At 65.2% G+C, this 17,389-nt stretch overlaps 1 protein-coding gene across 1 annotated transcript; it reads left to right on the top strand.

Moving 5' to 3' along the window:
• The first annotated feature begins 1,292 nt into the window (after window positions 1-1,292).
• On the top strand, window positions 1,293-9,338 carry GPR20 (G protein-coupled receptor 20). The gene is made up of 2 exons (XM_037166639.2): window positions 1,293-1,347; window positions 6,911-9,338. Exon 2 carries the CDS (start codon window positions 6,944-6,946, stop codon window positions 8,024-8,026), a length of 1,083 nt encoding a protein of 360 aa, XP_037022534.2. The 5' UTR covers window positions 1,293-1,347; window positions 6,911-6,943; the 3' UTR covers window positions 8,027-9,338.
• The last annotated feature ends 8,051 nt before the right edge of the window (window positions 9,339-17,389 follow it).

Raw genomic sequence — 17,389 nt, forward strand, 5'->3', positions numbered from 1 at the left:
CATTGCTCCTCCCTGCCCTCCACACCTGGGGACCCCAGGGTGCAGTTCCTGTTGCCCAGGGTGGCATCCTGCCACCCTCCCCGTCCTCCACCCACCCAAACTGCCAGCTCTGGGTCCCCCTGCCGCCGCCTCTGCCTGGAGCTGTGCTTCCCCTTCCGGGGGCCCTCCCCCAAGCACCCCACCCCAGCAGGCTGGACCCGGGCCTGGGCACCTTCGCCTCCTCCTGCGGGTGGCACCAGAAAGGTCTCCTAGGCTGGGGCCTCAGGGTTGGCCGTCCCTGTGTCCCCAGTGCCTGGCACAGACCAGCTCAGTCGTGCTCAGCAGACAAGGTGCCGGAGGATTAACGTGCGTGAGTGAGCAGGGGCACAGGGACAGGTGACTGGGGAGGGCACCCCGACCTCACGCCAGCCACCCTCCCTCGGGCCTGAAACCCTGATCCCCCAGCCTCCGCTCTGCTCAGCGCTCCTGCTAAGGGCAGGCTACCCCCCCACCGCCCCCTGGACCAGGCTCCAGTGCTGAGATTTACTGCCCACTGGCCCCGGTCAGGTCCAAGTCTTTCCCACGCAGCCGACCCACGTGTCCCCACAGAGAGGCCAGGCCTCCTGGAGTGACATCAGGTCATGCGGGGCTGAGGGCTGGTGCCAGCCCCCCACACACACGCTCAGGAGCGCCTGTGCCTGGGAAGCTGCCCCCTCCGAGGGGCGTGCACCAATGGGCTCGGAGGCCCAGGTACTGCTCAGGCAGGCCCTCGGGCACTCCGGGCGCACCCAGGCCCAGAACGTGCGGACCTCAGAGCCGAGGGCAGCGGGGCGCAGCCCGGGCCGACGTCTGCCCCCTCCCAGACGGAAAACTGGTCTGCGTGCCTTCCCACCTCCCTGGCACTTGGAGGGCCGCTGGCTGCACCGTCGTGGGCCCTGCGGCACGGGTAGACAGGACATGGGGGGACAGAGAGCCAGGACTGGAGCCGCCAATCACTCCCTGCTCACCCTGCCCCCGGGGGGGGGGCGGTGCAGCTCTGGCCCCACACTTCAGTGCCTCAGTTTCCTCTTCTGCCAAGCAGGGCTGTGGGCTCTGCAGCCCCTAAGCTCCTCCCCTCAAAGCCCTGGAATGGAGCTCCTCAAGGGGCCCATGGAGGGGGGAGGGGAGAAAGAGAGCCGCCCCGCCCCCGCCCCGCCCCCCCGCCCCCACCTCCGCTGCCTTTGCCCAAAAGGAGACCCGGGCGGGCGCCGGCCTGACGTCAGGCCCCAGGAAGGCGCGTCTGACGGCCTGCCTGAGTGGCCACACAGCTGCCAGGGAGGCCCAGGGAGCACCGGCTCTGTCTCCAGCCGCCGGGCAGGCGAAGGTGGGGTGAGTTCCCCAGGGCACCGGAACTGGAATCCCAGCCTCTGGAGGTGGTCGGTGCTGCTCTCTGGCCAGGAGACGTGTTGAGGTCCCTCCCTGCAGACCATTGTAGAGACAGGAACACTGAGCCCCGGGGGGAGGGTGGCTAGATGGGCTGGGCTGGGCGCAGAGCGGGCCGGGGAGCGCCCAAGGGCTCGTGGGGCGTCCCTCTGGCCCCAGAGCCCCACCTGCGCTGCCGAGCCCCCAGAGCGCTTCTGTGGGTTCCATTCACTCACTCATCCAACACACTCCCCGCGTCTGCCGGGAGCCAGGCTCTGGGCCTTGCTCTCCCACCTGTCAAGGCACCAGGGTGGGGGACCCCAGAGGCACTGGATGAGCTCTGGGACCTTGGCCACCGCCGTCCCCCAGGCTGGGGCAAGGCTGGGGTTGAGGGGTTTGTGGGGACAGGCTCAGAGCAAGGCACGCCCCCTGTGGAGAGCCAGTCCTGGGCTCAGGCTCTCTGCTCCAGCCGTGCCCTCCCCCAACCCATTTGGGGCCAGGAAGCTGAGGCCCAGGCCCACCACCCACCCCCAGCATGGGCCTCGGAGCTGGCTCTGCCCTGGCCTGGATCTCTCTCGGTAGCAACTGCCCTGTGAGAAGTAGCAGGGTCCCGAGGGGGCGGGCAGGGGAATTGGGAACTGGCCTGGGGCCAGGGTGGCGGGCGGGGCAGACGGAGAACAGCTGTGAATCCTCAGGCAGAGTGGGAACGAGGAAGGGACAGGCAGGACCGGGGCCAGTGTCCCTCATGGCCCTCAGACTGGCTGCCAAGCTGCCCACTGGCCATCGTGCCCTTCTCCCAACGCTTGGTCACTCCCAGCCAGAAGACCACCCAGGGCCTCCCCTTAGGGGCTTCCTGGCTGTGCAGCCTGGTCCCACTGCTGCCCCGAGGCCTGCACAGCCCCTTCCCTGCCAGCAGGCTTGTGCACTTCCGGGGCATGGTGCAGGTGGGAGGAACCACAGGGCAGAGGTCAAACCCCCGGCTCCCCCAGCCCCTCTGGGTGACTCAGACGCGCCTCACAGGCCGAGTGGGGCTGGCGGCACCAACTGGGTGCATCGGGGGAGGGGTCAGTGATACCCCACAAGGGGTCGTCTTGGAGATAATACCTGAATCGTGGGGCCCCAGGGGAAGAGTGTTCAGGGTGAGTGGAGGTGAGAGGGCTCGAGGAGGAGGGCACGGGGTGGTGACAGAGGGAGGCACCAGGTGCTGCACACACAGACGGCAGGCCAGGCAGAGGGAACGGAAATGCAAAGGCTGAGAGCGCCAGGCTGAGGGTCTCCCCAGAGACGGGCCAGGCGGGGGCCAGGTAGTGCACCCCCGAGGGGGTGCGTGATTGGGGGGAGGGCTCTCTGAGCACCCACAGGACCCCTTGTGCAGTGACGCCAGGGCTGCCCCCCGAGAAACTCGAATTTCTTCAGGGGCTGGCACGGGTGGTGGTCAGGTGCGGGGAGGCCCGTGCCCACGAGTGGCCCTCTCCTGGTGCTGGGTAGAGGGAGCCCTGGCCAAGAAGGGCCCTAGACTCTGCCTGACACTACCCAGGGTCTGCCAGGTGACCGGAGCCAGCCTGGTCCCCCCTGGGGGCCTCAGGCAGGGCCCAGGGAGCCAGCAGAGGCTCGGACCAGCCAAAACCAGCAGGCGATATTCTAAAGCAGATGCCATGAAACCAAGAATAATCAGAAAAATAAACAGACCATGGTTCCCCGAATAGCGGCTATTTGGGCCTTGGAAAGTCATCTTGCCGGGGTGTGGGCACATGTGGGTGCTCTGTGCCAGAGAACCTTCTCATGCACAAATCTCAGGCTCCAGAGAGGCCCCCCCCCGGCCCGTTTCCACCCCTGAGCGGGCCAGGAGCAGGAGGACCTGGCTTTGATTCCCACCTCTGTGCTGTGTGACCTAGGGCACGCCACTCACCTCTCTGGGCCTGCGCTTCCTCGTCTGCCAAACCCAGGACTGCTGTGCGGATGCAGAGGGTCCGGCCCAGCACCTGGCCCAGAGCAGGGGCTCAGCACCTCGGGCAGGGGGGAGCTGGGCCCGGCCTCCAAACTGCCCCTCCCCACCCTGGAGGTGGCAGCAGACTCCCAGGCAGCCCCTGGTGCCCCACGGCTGAGCCCAGGCTCCCCTGTGTGGCCCCCTCTGTGGTCCCCTCTGCCCAGCAGCTAGAATCCACAGAGAGCAGGGACAGGCCAGGGGGTTGAAAGGAGTCGTGAACAGGCCAGGCCACACCCTACCTGCCCTGGGGAGGAGGTCAGAGACCTCCTGACCTAGCCCCCCGGGAGGTCTTGGCCATGTGTCGCTGGGCACATGTCAGGGACCCAGTGGGTCGAGAGTGGATGCAGTGAGGCACACAGCCCCCCCTTAGCCATGTGGCCATTAGGCTGGACAGAGGGGGAGCCCCAGAAGGGGACGGGGTCCAAAGACTTGGGGAAAGATGCTCACCCTCCCTCCTTAGGGAGGGTCCCCGGTCGGAGCCTCACAGAGGCCGGAGGAGCCCCAACTGCGGGCGTGGGTGCCCGGGCTGGGCTGTCCGCACAGTGGGACAGGCTTTCCTTCCCCTTCCCAGCCGTATTCAGGGCCAGGCAGGAGGGGCGTGTGGGGCGTGGGTGCTTCGTCGCTGCCAGCAGAGGGACCTGCTTCCTGGGCGCCCCCCCCCCCCCCCCGCCCTCTCAGGGTCAAGGACCTGGCTGTGGGATGCCCCTGGCAGACCTGGGTTCGAGTCCTAGTGGAGAAGGCCTGGGGCGGGACGGGGAGGAGTCACAGTCTGGAAGCCCATCGCTGCCCTGAGCCCTCTGGGAAACCGTGGGAAGAAGAAGCTGCCACATGTCCCTCCACAGGCTGGGGGACAGGCTCCGAGGGAGCCCAAGCTCGCCCCCTGCAGGAGAGCAGTGTCGTCCTGACCCTCCTGCAGCGCCCAGCGCCCAGCCGCCGCCAGCTGTGACGTCCCCCCACCTTGCCATGGGGGCGTGGGTGTGCTGAGGAGGTGGGAGAGGGCCAGGGCCCCCGCTCAGGGGTCAGGGCCCCCAGAAGGGCACAGGCTTGAAGAAGCAGAGTCAGGGGTGGAGAGGGCCATCCCATGGGGCCTTGTGGAGTAGCGGCCGTGGGCGACCAGCAGGGAAACTGAGGCCCAGAGAAGTCGTCACCTTCCTGAGGCCATGGGGGGTGGGCAGTGTCTCCACAAAGACACTCCCAGTGCAGCCCCTTCCCTGGCCCGGGAGGGGACGGCCAGCAGGCTGGGTCGGCATGGACATTGGTGGGACACCTGCCCAGGAGGCGCCGCTCCGTGGGTGGACCGAGCATGGGGCCTGTGGTCTCAGCATCAGAGCTCGGCGCCCTTCAACAGACAGGTCGTGAGTCAGTGCCCCAGGTAGAGGGGCCGCGGAATAATGAAATCGGGACAGGTCACTGTGAGGCAGCAGGATGGGTCTATGGGGGGAACGAGGGGGCAGGGGTGGTGAGAGCCAGACTCAGTGCGGGGAACAGCAAAAGAGGTGGTGGGTGTGGAAGGTCAGAGGTGAGGGCCCGGGCTCAGAGCAGGGTCAGGGTTCAGCCTGTGCCTGGGGTCGGGGCTCAGCATGACAGATACCAGAGCAGCCTCACGTCGTACCTGGGACTGTGACTCAGTGAGGGGCGGGGTGGGGGTTCAGACTCAAAGCTGAGAGCCAGCGTGTGCTCTGCCCACACCCCTCCTTACCTATGCGGCCCCTGGAGCCCCGAGCCCCCTGCGCACACCCCACCCGCGGCCCCGCCCCGAGGCCAGGCTCCTCGGGGCGAGGGTGGCCCTGGGGGAGCCTCTGGGAGCGCCCGCCAGGGGACCCATCTGTACTGTTTACTATTTGTCTCCGGTCATGACAGTGATGGCGCCTTGCACAGGCCCGTGGGAAACCAGCCGCCGGCCCCCTGCGCCAGCTCCCGGTGCCCTTGGTTTGCGAGGCATGGTCTTCTCACAGCCGGGGGAGGGACCCATTGGGTGACACCCCTGTCCTTCCCGGTGGCCCTCTTTCCCCGCCCTTCACACCAGAGGACGAGGCCCACCACCCCCATGCCCACGGTTGGGCTCTCCCCACCCCGGCGCTCCTCACACTCCTGTCTCCCCGAGCCGCATCCACTGACCCTGTTAAGGGCGGGGGGTCCCAGGCACAAGGCAGCCCACCTGGAGGAACGGGAGCCAAGGCCTGGGCCCGAGGGGGCTCACGCACAGGCCTGGGCAGTACTTGGCCCCTCCCCGCAGCCCCGGCCTGGGGAGGCAGAGGCTCAGCTGGGTGACCTCAGGCAGGTGCTGACCTCTCTGAACCCAAGAGTAAAGGCAGCCACCTGTTCTGCACAGGGTCCCTCCAGGCCACCTTGGGACCTGAGCCTCAGCTATTGAGGGCTCCTCTGCCCGGCCCACGCCGGCCCCAGCCAGCAGGACTCAGAGTCCCCACTCCACAGGGTGGATGCTGCCGGAGAGAGCCTGTGGCCGGAGGGGCAGGCAGCGTCCAGCCTGTTCACTTCCCGTGGCCGCTCAGAGAGAGGGTCCACCCTGCCTGTGCAGGGGCGGTGGATGCACTGAGACCCCGGATGTGCACATGCCACCCCCCTTCCTGCTTCTCTCCAAAGCCCTCGCCTTTCCCCTGAAAAAGCCAGAGATGTCCTTATTTGGAGGACCAGCCAGCAGGGTGGGGCTGGGGGCCAGTAACCCTTCCTTTGTAAATAAAAGGATAAACCTCTGCAAGTCAAACAGCTCAGCGAGGACATAAACAGAGTGGGCGGCCCAGCCCAGCCCCCCACCCACCCCCACCAACTCGCCAGGGCCCCCAAGCACAGAGATTTGTCTGACTCACACCCCTCTGCCCTGGGACCCTGCACGGCTCTGGCCTCAGTGAGCCACACTGCACTGTGGGGTGCCCACTCGACTGGGCAGCTGGCCTCCCTGGGCTGGTGGGGAATGGGGCCACCCAGGAGCTGGTTCTCAGCCCCCTCCCTGTCCCCAGGGAGGGCTCTGCAAGAGGCCCCTCATCCCCGGTGTTGACCCGGTGCCAGTGCTGGTGGAGGTGAGGACAGACAGTGGCCTGGAGGACGGGGCCAGGGTTGGGTGACCCTCAGAGTGGGCCACCAAGGGCCAGGCCATGAGCAGAACACCAGATTCTCTGGCACTGAGCTGGCGCTGGGTTCTGCTGGGCTCCGCGAGTCATCCCTCGACTCTGGGGTTGCCGCCGTCTGTTCAGGCCGGGCCCTGGGCCCAGGGCAGCTGGCCATTCACCCCAAGGTGCGCAAAGAGGGAGGAGGGGGCCACCCCTCTTGGCTACGCCACAGCTGTCACTTCTGTCTTCCAGGTCCTGGGGACCTCGGGCCTGCACTGCCGGGGTTTGCACTTGCGACCAGAGGAGCCGCAGCCCCCAGCTGACCAGGGCCAGGGCAGCACAGAGGGCAGGCGTGGCAGGGCTGGGCCGGGCCGGGCAGAGGCACGAAGGCAGACATGTCGGGGCGCTCACCGGGCAGACCAGCTGGGTGCAACCCCCAGGCAGGGCTTGAGTGTCCCCATCTCTCTCTCCCCAGGCCTGAGGCAAGCGCGGGCCAGCCACTGCCGCCATGCCCTCCGAGTCTCCTGTGGGGCCCTCAACTGGGGCGGACCCCAACACCACGGCGGCGGCAGCGCCAGGGGCCAACTTCAGTGCACCCGGGAGGTCCCTGCTGCACCTGTTTGCAGTGCTGGACGAGGAGCTGCACACCGGCTTCCCGCGCCTGTGGCTGGCCCTGATGGCCGTGCACGGGGCCATCTTCCTGGCGGGGCTGGCGCTCAACGGGCTGGCGCTCTATGTCTTCTGCTGCCGCACACGGGCCACGACGCCGTCAATCGTGTACACCGTCAACCTGGTGGTGACCGACCTGCTGGTGGGCCTGTCCCTGCCCGCGCGCTTCGCCGTCTTCTACAGCACGCGGGGCTGCCTGTCCTGCGCCTTCCCGCACGTCTTCGGCTACTTCCTCAACATGCACTGCTCCATCCTCTTCCTCACCTGCATCTGCGTGGACCGCTACCTGGCCATCGTGCAGCCCGAGGGCTCCCGCCGCTGGCGCCAACCCGCCTGCGCCCGGGCCGTGTGCGTCTCCGTGTGGCTGGCGGCCGGCGCCGTGACCCTGTCCGTGCTGGGCGTGACGGCCGGCGGCGGGCCCTGCTGCCGCGTCTTCGCACTGACGGTGCTGGAGTTCCTCCTGCCGCTGCTGGTCATCTGCGTGTTCACAGGCCGCATCGTGTGTGCGCTCTCGCGGCCGGGGCTGCTGCACCAGGGCCGCCGGCGCCGTGTGCGGGCCATGCAGCTGCTGCTCACTGTGCTCGTCATCTTCCTCATCTGTTTCACGCCCTTCCACGCCCGCCAGGTGGCCGTGGCGCTGTGGCCAGATGTGCCACGCCACACCAGCCTCGTGGTCTACCACGTGGCCGTGACCCTCAGCAGCCTCAACAGCTGCCTGGACCCCATCGTCTACTGCTTCGTCACCAGCGGCTTCCAGGCCACCGTCCGCGGCCTCTTCCGCCGGCATGGAGTGGAGAGTGAGCCCGCTGTTGGTGTCGTGGTCAGCATGCGCAAGAATTCGAGGGACTTGGGCCACCACTGCACCCTCAGCACCAGCCCTCGCGCCCTCTCGCAAACCCTGGCTAACGGGCCCGAGGCATAGCTGGCAGGAGCTGCAAGGGGGACAAAGGTCAGGAGTGGGCTGAGCTTGCCAGGTCAGGACCAGCTCTGCCTGGATGGCGAATCGATTTCTCCTTCATCAATTGGTGATGGCTGCCCAGGGCACAGCATAGCGATTCTAAGGCTGCTATACTCTGGCTGATTAACAATGTCTGCCACAGGCTGCACATGGGGTATGGTGCTCTGAAGATGATCCCTAACCCCTAGAGTCCACTGAAAACTGAGAGGGTGGCCAGGAGCTCCTCCTTGCCTGAGCCATTCTGTCCCCAGAAGGGGGTCCTCAGAGAAAGGGACAAAGTTTTTCTACACACTGGGGACTCCAAGGAGAGTTTAAAAGCCAACCTGAAGAGGTCTCCTCCTTCTCCCCAGACCCCCTTCTCCATCCGCCCCCTCAGAGAGAACAAGCACAGAAAGGAGACGTCAGGGACACAGCATCACATGAGTGACGTGAGGGGTCCATGTTTGGGCAGGACCCCCCACCAAAGGATCCCAGATTTGCATGGTAAGACCAGAGGCCACCTGGGGTGCGCTTTGCTGTGATCCGGTACTTGATCTGGGTTGACCCTTGACCCTGAAGCCACCCCACAGAGGAGAGGCCTCTTCTCCGTCACCCGCCGTGCAGGGGAGGAGGAGCAGCAGCCGCTGGCCTTGGCTGGGGCTGCCCGGTCCCAGTCGGAGCCCCGCCCTTCGTCCCCCAGGGAACACCCCCCTCATGCCCGTCTTGTGGCAGCTGCTCAAACCTCCCCAAAGCCCCCACTCCAGGAAGGCTCTCAGAGACCCTGCCTGCTGCCCCAGGGGCTGGTGGGGCTCACGGCCTCCTCCTAGGGAGGAGAACACCAGGGGCAGGGGTACAGTTGCCTTCCCACATACTGACAGCCCCTCGCTCTCCCCTGGGAGGCAGGGCTCTGCCTTCTCGGGCTCTGGCTTCTGGTTGCCTCCTCCATTCTGGACTCCAGGATTGCCTCCCTATGCCTTCTGGTCCCCACCCCTGCCATCCCGCCTTCTAGCCTCGGCTCCTCGGGGACTGTAAGGGCCTCGGGCCCAGGGAGCATTCTGCCATTCGAGCTTCGGAGGGGGCTGCCAGTCTTCCAGGGCTGGGGCAGGAATGGGGGGCTGACCTCATACCTCTGAGAGCTCGGACTGAAGGCCCCTGTGCAGAACCCTTGCAAGTCGGGCCTCTGTTTCCCCCGTCTCCCTTGGCCTTGCCCCCGGAGGGGCTGGGGGCTGGCCCCCATGCTCCCACAGGTGTTCGCTCCCTTCTCCTGAGCCTCAGGGGCCAGGGTGCGAGGCCTCTGCCTCCCCCTCCTCATGGCCTCCTTTTCAGAGGCCCACGGTGGCATGTGTACTTATATCTGACATAAACGTCTCCTCGACAAGAAGCCTTCCTCCTAGACGAGCCCTGCATATCCCCTTGGAGACTTTCACTTGGCTGGTGGGTGGGGGTCCCGTGGGGCACCCAGCCAGGTGCTAGCCTATGCGTGACCCCCTGTGCTCACGGCCCTGTGGACAGTCAGGAACCCCCAGAAGGGGCTGTGGTGGCGGGTTCGAGGTTTTGCCGTTGTTGACAGCGGCACACTGGGGGCCTCAAGCTGGCTGCTCTGGAGTGCAGGGGTGGGGGGACACGGTGGCAGACCTGTGGGCAGGGTGCGGGCACAGTCACTGGGGGAGAGGAGCCGACCAGCAAGTGATGGGCCCTCGCCCCATCCTGGCCCCAACTTCACTGCCCGGGGGGAGAGATGGACGTGGGCAGAATGCCTGCAGCGTCCTCCATCACCACGGTGTGTCCCGGACGGAGAAGAAGAGGGGAAGGGCCAGTTAGCTGTCACCGTGGGCAAGGCAGGAACCGTGGCTGTACTTGTGGGCTTCAACGTGGCACTGAGTTGTCCCTTTCTCTGAACCTCCCCACAAGCCCGGGAGGTCAGGACTGTTGGTCCCATTTCACAGATGGGGAAACGGAGGCCCTGCGCCCCCGGCTCCCTGTTCCTGCCTCACATGCCACTGGGTCTCTGTCCTTGGGCTGGGAGGCATGAGCGGGAAGGGCGTGGGCGGGACGGGCTCATCACTCTCGCTGTCTGGCACCCTCTGAGGCCGGAGGCATCTGGACGTAAATATTAGGGCTTGTTTAGATTACGCTCCATTAATAGCGGGAAGTGTCACCGTGGCGCCCGCTTGGCTTCCTGCAGGCCTCTGTCGCCTGAGGCAGGAGTGGGGTGCCTTGTGAAGATGGATGTCCCACCCTGACATCCCGGTTCAGACTCCACACTTGCAACACCCCTGGGTGTGTGAAGACGCCCCCGGGCCAGTCACTGCCTCATCCTCCCCCCGGGGGGGCAGGTCCCCACCCCTGAGGCATCTGTGTCCCCAGTTCACAGAGAAGGAAGAGGAGGCCCAGAGTGGGGTGGGGACCAGCTGGCCCAAGGCTCCGGTAGGCCACCTGAGAAGGGAGCTACAAGTCCATCCCAGACTGGCTGAGCCAGGCCAAGGCCACCCCAGCCCTGGGCACCTGAACAGGGCCAGGAAGCTGTGGACAGGGGTGGGGCGAGTCCTCTCAGTGTCATGAGCGGAGGCCCCCCTGCACAGGCGGGAGGGAGAGAGGAGGGGACAGGGCAGGGCTGGGGAGGTTCCCCGCCCTCCGCCTGCCCCTGCAGCCAAGCCTAGGCCCCTGCTCTTTCCCTGAGTGAACCCCGAGTCCTGCATGACTGCCTGTCTCTGAGAGACTCCCCAGACTTGCAGTCAGCCCCAGGGCCTCCGCTGGCTGCCCCTCCCCATCCTGCTTTCAGGGCTCTTCCCGCCCTGGGCAGAGGTGGGGGGGCTCATCCTATTCCGTGTCTCGGTCTGACCTCAGCTCTGCCATCTGCAAGCGGGAACCTCTGCCCAGATGGCAGGAGCCCTGCTCTGTGGATCCCTGGGGCAGGGGTGGGGAGTGGGGGGTGCCCTGGCAGAGCCTGGGGGCAGAGCCCCCGAGACCTTGGCCGTCTCCCTGCCCCTCTCTGGTCCTCATTCCTCGTCTGCAATAAGAGCTTAGAGCACATGGCGCCCCAGCCTGGCAGTGGGTGGCAGGAGGGGGGGGCTGCCTGCACCCCCCACTCACCCAGCTGGACTGCACACCCACCTCCCATGGGCCCAGCAAGGACAGAAGCAAGGGACCACTCTGTGTGCTCAGAGGCAGCCTGGGGCTCTGCCTCCCCTCTCCCTGGGGCCCCCCAGCCTTCGGGGCACCAGCTTAGGGATGGGGAGTGTCCCGGGCAGAGAGGGGGCCTCATAGAATATGGGGTCCTCTTTCATAGTCCAGTCAAGGACGCCTACCTGGGGTGGCATGACAGAGTAGGAGCGCCTGAAAGGTCCCAGGTGGAAGGGAGTGGTGAGCACGAACTTGGCGGGAAGAGCAGGCCAGGTGCGTGGTCACCTGCCCTGCACTCAGCCATCAGGACCCCACTGTGGCCCCAGGAAGACCTCAGTGTTCCCCGCATCTCACAGGGCCCGGGGCCCACAGGTCTCTGCAGAAGGGCAGCTGGCCCTGTGCGCCCCAGGTGTCCAGACTGTACTGGGGGCCTTGGAACCCAGTCACAGAGGAGTCCTGGGACCCGAGGGTCTTCCTCCACCCCACCTACCCCCATGGACCACGCCTCCTAGTGGCCTGCTGCGGGTGAGCGTCAGGCCCCAGTGCGTGGGGGGAGGTCTAGGAGTTCAGACCCTACCCTGTCTGCCCAGCGCCAAGCTCAGAGGACAGCAGTCAGCCCCTAAGGCCAGAGGCTCACGGACAGGGCGACACTGCCGGGCCCATGGCAGGCACCACGGTCAACAGGGTGTCCCCCCACACCAACCCCTCAGCCACACCAGCCTCCCCGGTCTTGAGCAAGATGTGAGCTCTCCTGAGCCTCGGCTCCCTCTCCGTCAAGTGGGGGATGATTGACTGACACCTTCCACCAGGAGGTGGGGCTGTGTGAATTAGACACGAGTGTGCGTGAGCGTGTGCTGTGTGTGCATGGACTGCGGTGTATAGACGTGCATCGTGCACGGGTAAAGTTGTGTGCACGCAGGTGTATGTGCCTGTGGACATGTGTTTACATGTGTGCGTGTTAAATACATGTGGGTGTGGGAACACATCTGGAGCCTGTGTAATGATTGGTGACAAGCCCGAGATAACAGTGAAAGCAGGGGTGCCCCGGAAGGGCCTAGCACCCCCACTCATTTTCTCCCATTCATTCCACAACACCCTCCCTCCCTGCACTGGGCAGAGTTGGGGGTCCCAGTCCCAGCAGGAACCCGCCGCACCTCACGCCCTGTCCCACTGACTAAGGCCCCCTCCCTCATGCGTGCCCCGGGGGTAAGCCCCATCTCTGGGCTTCCCCTGGAAGCTGCCCACACCTGGCAGGGGCAGAGCTAAGAGCACAGTCCCTGGGCTCAGGATTGCTGGGTTCTCCCAGCTGCCAGTGACCTTGGGCGAGCCCCTCCCACTGGTGCACAGGAGATGCCCGCAGCTGGACCGAGGTGTCTAGGGGCATGAGGCCACCAGGTGGCGCTGCTGGCCTGGAAGAGGAGGCCAGAGACCCAGGGCTGGCAGGGACCCTCCACCTGGCCTTGCCACCTGACCCTTGGAGGGGTGGCCCGCTGTCCTGGAAAGGTGCTTGGAGGAGCAGAGTTACTTCGGTTTCCCGGCCCACCTGGGAAGGACAGGGACGAGGCTCGGGGAGACCCAGGCCACGCCTCGCTGCAGGTCTGCAGCTCTCCACCTGCTAGAAGGGAGCTGAGCCAGCGGGCCATGGGGAAGGGAGGTCAAATGTGGATCAAGGCCCAGCGTCACCTCATTTCACCGTCTCGTGAGCCCAGAGCAAGTGAGACGCCTGCCATGAGTCACCACCTGGCAGCGGAGCGGCTTGCTGTGGTGGCAGGAGAGAGGAGGGCCCGAGGGCTGGGATGCCCTGACGGCGGCACCCAGGTTTCCAGCCACGGCGCTGGCACCGGCCCCAAGCCCGGGCAGTGAGGAAGCAGGAGACGGACAGACGGATGGACGCCAGGGGGAAACTGGCCTGGGTATGAGTGACTCAGGGGTCCCTGACCTCATCTGCCAGGCAGAAGTGACAGGCCCTGCTTGTAGGGACAGAGGAGACAGTGTCTGGTAGACCCCAGCCAGACTGCTGGGCTGACACTTCCCAAGTCTTCATCTGCCCACCTTCTATCCACGAGGCAGCTCCCACCCGGCCCAGCTGAGGGCGGCCTGGGTCGGAGGGCACCGGGCCGACTGCACTCCTCCAGGGGCCCACAGGCACCCCAAGGGGGGGGCAGTGTGGCCAAGGGGCCCTGAGACCCTCAAGTGGGCCCCTCTCCGAGCGACGGCCACCTTCCCAGGCCCAGTCCTCCCCCGGGACATGCTTCTCCTCCTTCCCTCGTCCACCTGCCACAGGCCCGTCCCGCTTCCCAAAGCTGCCGTCCTTCTCCGCAGCTACCAGGCCCTTGCTGGGGTGGACAGATGGCAATAGTCCAGAGCCTTAATTCTTGTTATAAACTTGTTTGAATTTTTTAATGTATCGATGTGAGAGAGATGCGAAGGGAAAGAGACAGAAATACGGACTGGTTGCTCCACTCATTTATGCATCACTGGTCGTTTCTCGTATGTGCTCGGGCCGGGGATCAAACCCACAACCTCGGTGTATCGGGCGACACTCCAATCACTGAGCCACCTGGCCAGGGCCAGAGAACCTCAGTTCTTTAAACCAGAATTTGAAATCCTCTCGTGGATCCCCCTTCATTGCAATGGCTCTAGAACCTTCTGTCCCTCCCTTCCCCCCTGTGCTGGGGCTTCCACCTCCCAGTCCCCTAAGCCTCCCACAGGGGTGGCCTCAGGCCTCTGCTTGCCAAGGACCCCCTCCAAGGGGACAGAAAGTGCAGGGCCAGCCTGAGGAAGGTGAGAGAGGGAGGTGCGTGACTCACAGGTGCTCCCAGACCCCCCAGGGCATTGTCCCAGCAGCTTGGTGGGGAGTCCTCGGCCAGGCCCTGCATAGGGGTGGCTGGGTGTGAGAAAGGGTGTTCGGATGCTGCCCCTGAGAGCCAGCCCCAGGGACAGGGGAGAAGGGAGTGGACAGATGCCCCGCCCACCTCCAGTCCCACCCGAGCCTAGTGCCAGGCACTCGGCTGGCCCTCCAGAAAGATCCGTGCTTGTCGGACTGGGTTCCAATCCCAGGTCCAGCTGTGAGTTGCTGTGTGACCTCTGGGCAGGCAAGTCCACCTGCCTGAGCTCACCCATAAAACAGCCTCACGGATGGAAGGCCGACTTCTCTGGCTGTTGTGACGGAAACGCAGGGGAGGGGACAAACATTCCCCCACTGCTTGCCTGTGAGTGAGAACAGGCTCCATTGATCAGTCACTCGACAAACATTTACTGAGCACCTACTATGCTCCTTAGCATAGAATTGGCGGAGACAGCAATGACTGAAACACAGTCCCCATCTCCAGGGGCCCACGGTGTGGAGAGGTCCTGGCAGAGATCCATACTCGGGCTCAACTGCACTCCACAGAGTCAGGGAAGGCTTTCCAGAGGATGTGGCCTGTAGCTGGGTTTTGAGGGATAAGTAGGAGTTTGCCTCTTGGAGAGAAGTCAGCAAGGGTCCAGCAGCAGGCACTGGGCAGGGGAGGGTCTCAAAGGTGTGGACGCACAGGCCGTACTGGGGGAGCGCAGGGTCGGAGGCCTGGCGGAGGGACCTCGGGCAGGTCACTTGCCCTCTCTGGGCCTCAGTTCCCTTATGTCTAAAATGAGGACAGAAACATCACCTTCCCAGCAAGATTATGACTGTGGAAAGTGCCGGGCAAATGCTAATGTTCCCTATTTAATTTTCCATGTTCTCTTTGGAGGCCGAGGTTATTTCCGTCCATACTTGGCTATTTCTAGGCCCAGAGCTCGTCCTTTCCCACAGAGGACTCTGGCTGCCGGGCCAAGGTGGGCGGATGGGGCAGGGGCCCAAGGAGCAGGACCCCGGGCCTTGTCACCAGGGGGTCCCCACCCCATCCCCAACCTGAGACCCTTCAGGGTCGTCACTCCCAGGAGAGGGCAGGAAGGCCCGGCTGGAGGCAGCAGTGTAGGGCCGACAGACCCCCATCTCCAGCGGGTGGTGGTGGCCATTCCAGGCCCCTGCAGGGATTCGAGGCGGGGCCGCCTCCTCTGGTATCTGCTGTGGTGGGGGTGGGGGACACTCTGGGACTTTGGAAGCTCAGTGTGCGAGACTCCGACCTCAGGGTCCAGAGCAACTGCCACTGCCGGCTTGCCCCGCCTGCAGCTCAGGAGGGGTCACCTGCAAGCACGAGTCTCCTCGTGTTCGTGTAGCATGGAGGATGGAAGGGCCATCCCAACCCGGCCTGGTGCTCAGGGGCAGGGCTGTCCCTGGGGGCACAGGAGCCACCAGGTCAAGGCCCCAGTCCCAAGGAGTGCTTGGACAGCAAGGGGCGTGGGACCCCCAAAGAGGAGTTCAAACTCCAGCTCCAACCCAAGTGGCCCTGGGCTCCCTCCCGGCAGGCCCGCTCCCCTCTCTGCTTCTGGTCCTTTACACGGTCGCTCACTGCAGCCAAAAGGCGGAAACAGCTCAAACAGCTGTGGCAGAAGACCGGCTGAACGACCCCACACCGTAAGTCAGCCGGACACCCACGTGCGAGGTGGATGGACCTCAAGAGCGTCAGGCTGCGTGGAAGGAGCCAGACACAAGGGCCACAGGTGGCCCGGTCCCGCTCCCAGGAGATTTCTGGAACAGGCAGCGGCACAAGCAACAGTGGCGGGGCCACGGGAGGGTTGGGGTGACCACCTGCTGGGTCTAGGCTCTCCGTGTGGAGTGAGGGAATGTTCTGGAACCAGGTCGAGGTCACTCTACCAACATGGTCACTCTACCAAATGCCCCGCACCTTTTGCTTTAACGTGGTTAACTTTATGTTATGTGAGCTTCACCCCCAGAAAAAAAGGCCTATTTTTAAAATCCCGTATCTGAAAAACAGGGATTTTTTTCAGCACCAAACAGGACTGGAGACACCGTTGGCCGCACATGCCACCTGCAGCCCGCGTGGCCCACCCAGCCGGGCGCCCCCTGGGGCCAGGCTGCGCTGCGCTGCGCTGAGGGGGCCCTGAGTGGAAGGTGCCACCAACGTGACCCGCTGGGCCTGGCGTCCCTGCTGGCTCTGAGGTTTCCCGGACAAGGTGTCCTAGAGACCGGCTGGCAGCCTCTGTCTACTGCCGCATCACCCGCATACCGCATACCTGCCATTCCAGGAGGGGCCCCAGGCCATCTGCCACCAGGGGCCCGGGGCAGCCTACAGGGTCACAGCCTGGTGCCAGCCTGAGCCCAAGTCCACCCACTTTGGTGGGTTAGGCTGAGCTCCTGGTGACCGCCATCGGGGGTCCCGGGATCGGCCTAACCCACCCGCTCCATGATGGCAGCTGGCCAGGGCTCCGGCGAGCGTCCGCCTGGGGCCTCAGTGGGCCAGCCCCCGAAAGGCCGTCTGAGTCTCCTGTGGCTGCCGTTACACAAAATTGCCCCAAACGCTGTGGTTTAAAGCAGCCCGTGTTTGCTCCGACAGTTCCCAAGGGTAGGGGCCTGAAGACCCAGGTGGCAGCATGGCCAGCTCCCTCTGGAGGCTCCAGGGTGGAACCCGCCGTGCTCCTGCTCCATCCCGCTCGCCCCAGGGCCCAGACGGGCCTGCCAGTCCTGCCTCGCTGCCGGGGCCCCACCGTTCGCGAGGCCCTCCCTCCCCAGCCTGCCCTGTCCCTTGGTGGGGAGGACATGGAGCTGGTCCCAGGGCCTGGAGCCCCACAGGCCCAAGGGACATCAACCAGGCGCCCGAGGAGGGACATCCCGGGTGCCTTCCCCACCCCCACCCGGTGCCCTCAGCTAAACTTGGCAGCAGCTCCTCATCTCCCCAGGCCTGGGTCGTGCCAGCCACTTAAATAAATTAATGTTCCCGTCACAATGAATGACTCATGGATGAGAGTGCCACCAAGGTCCTTGCCAGAGGCCACTGGCCCCCAGCCCACCGGGGAGCAGCCCATCACCCGGTGGGGACACTACCAAAGCCACCCACTGCCACACCAAGCTGCCTCTGTGTCCTTTCTAGTGGCGTCTCGATGCCCTGTGCCCGGCAAGGAGGCAGGGACCCCCCCGTTATCAGACTGCTGAGCCTGGGGGCCCCTCGAAGACCAGCTGTGCCTAGCTGCTCACCTTAGCACAGGCCCCACAGTCCAGGAGACTGGCACCACAGGAGGGGTTAGCAAGAGAGTGGGAACAAGACTGCCCAGCCCTGAACTGCCCGAGCCCCTTTGTCCCCAGGGGAGGGGGCCTTGCTGATGGGCAGGCGTGGTCCGGGCCCCTGG

This window comes from Artibeus jamaicensis, unplaced genomic scaffold (genome assembly GCF_021234435.1).
Source record: "Artibeus jamaicensis isolate MK-2021 breed Jamaican fruit bat unplaced genomic scaffold, CSHL_Jam_final scaffold_916, whole genome shotgun sequence".
Taxonomy (NCBI): domain Eukaryota; kingdom Metazoa; phylum Chordata; class Mammalia; order Chiroptera; family Phyllostomidae; genus Artibeus; species Artibeus jamaicensis.

Coding starts and splice junctions, on each gene's coding strand:
- GPR20 (XM_037166639.2), top strand. CDS start 6,944: ATGCCCTCCGAGTCTCCTGTGGGGCCCTCAACTGGGGCGGACCCCAAC.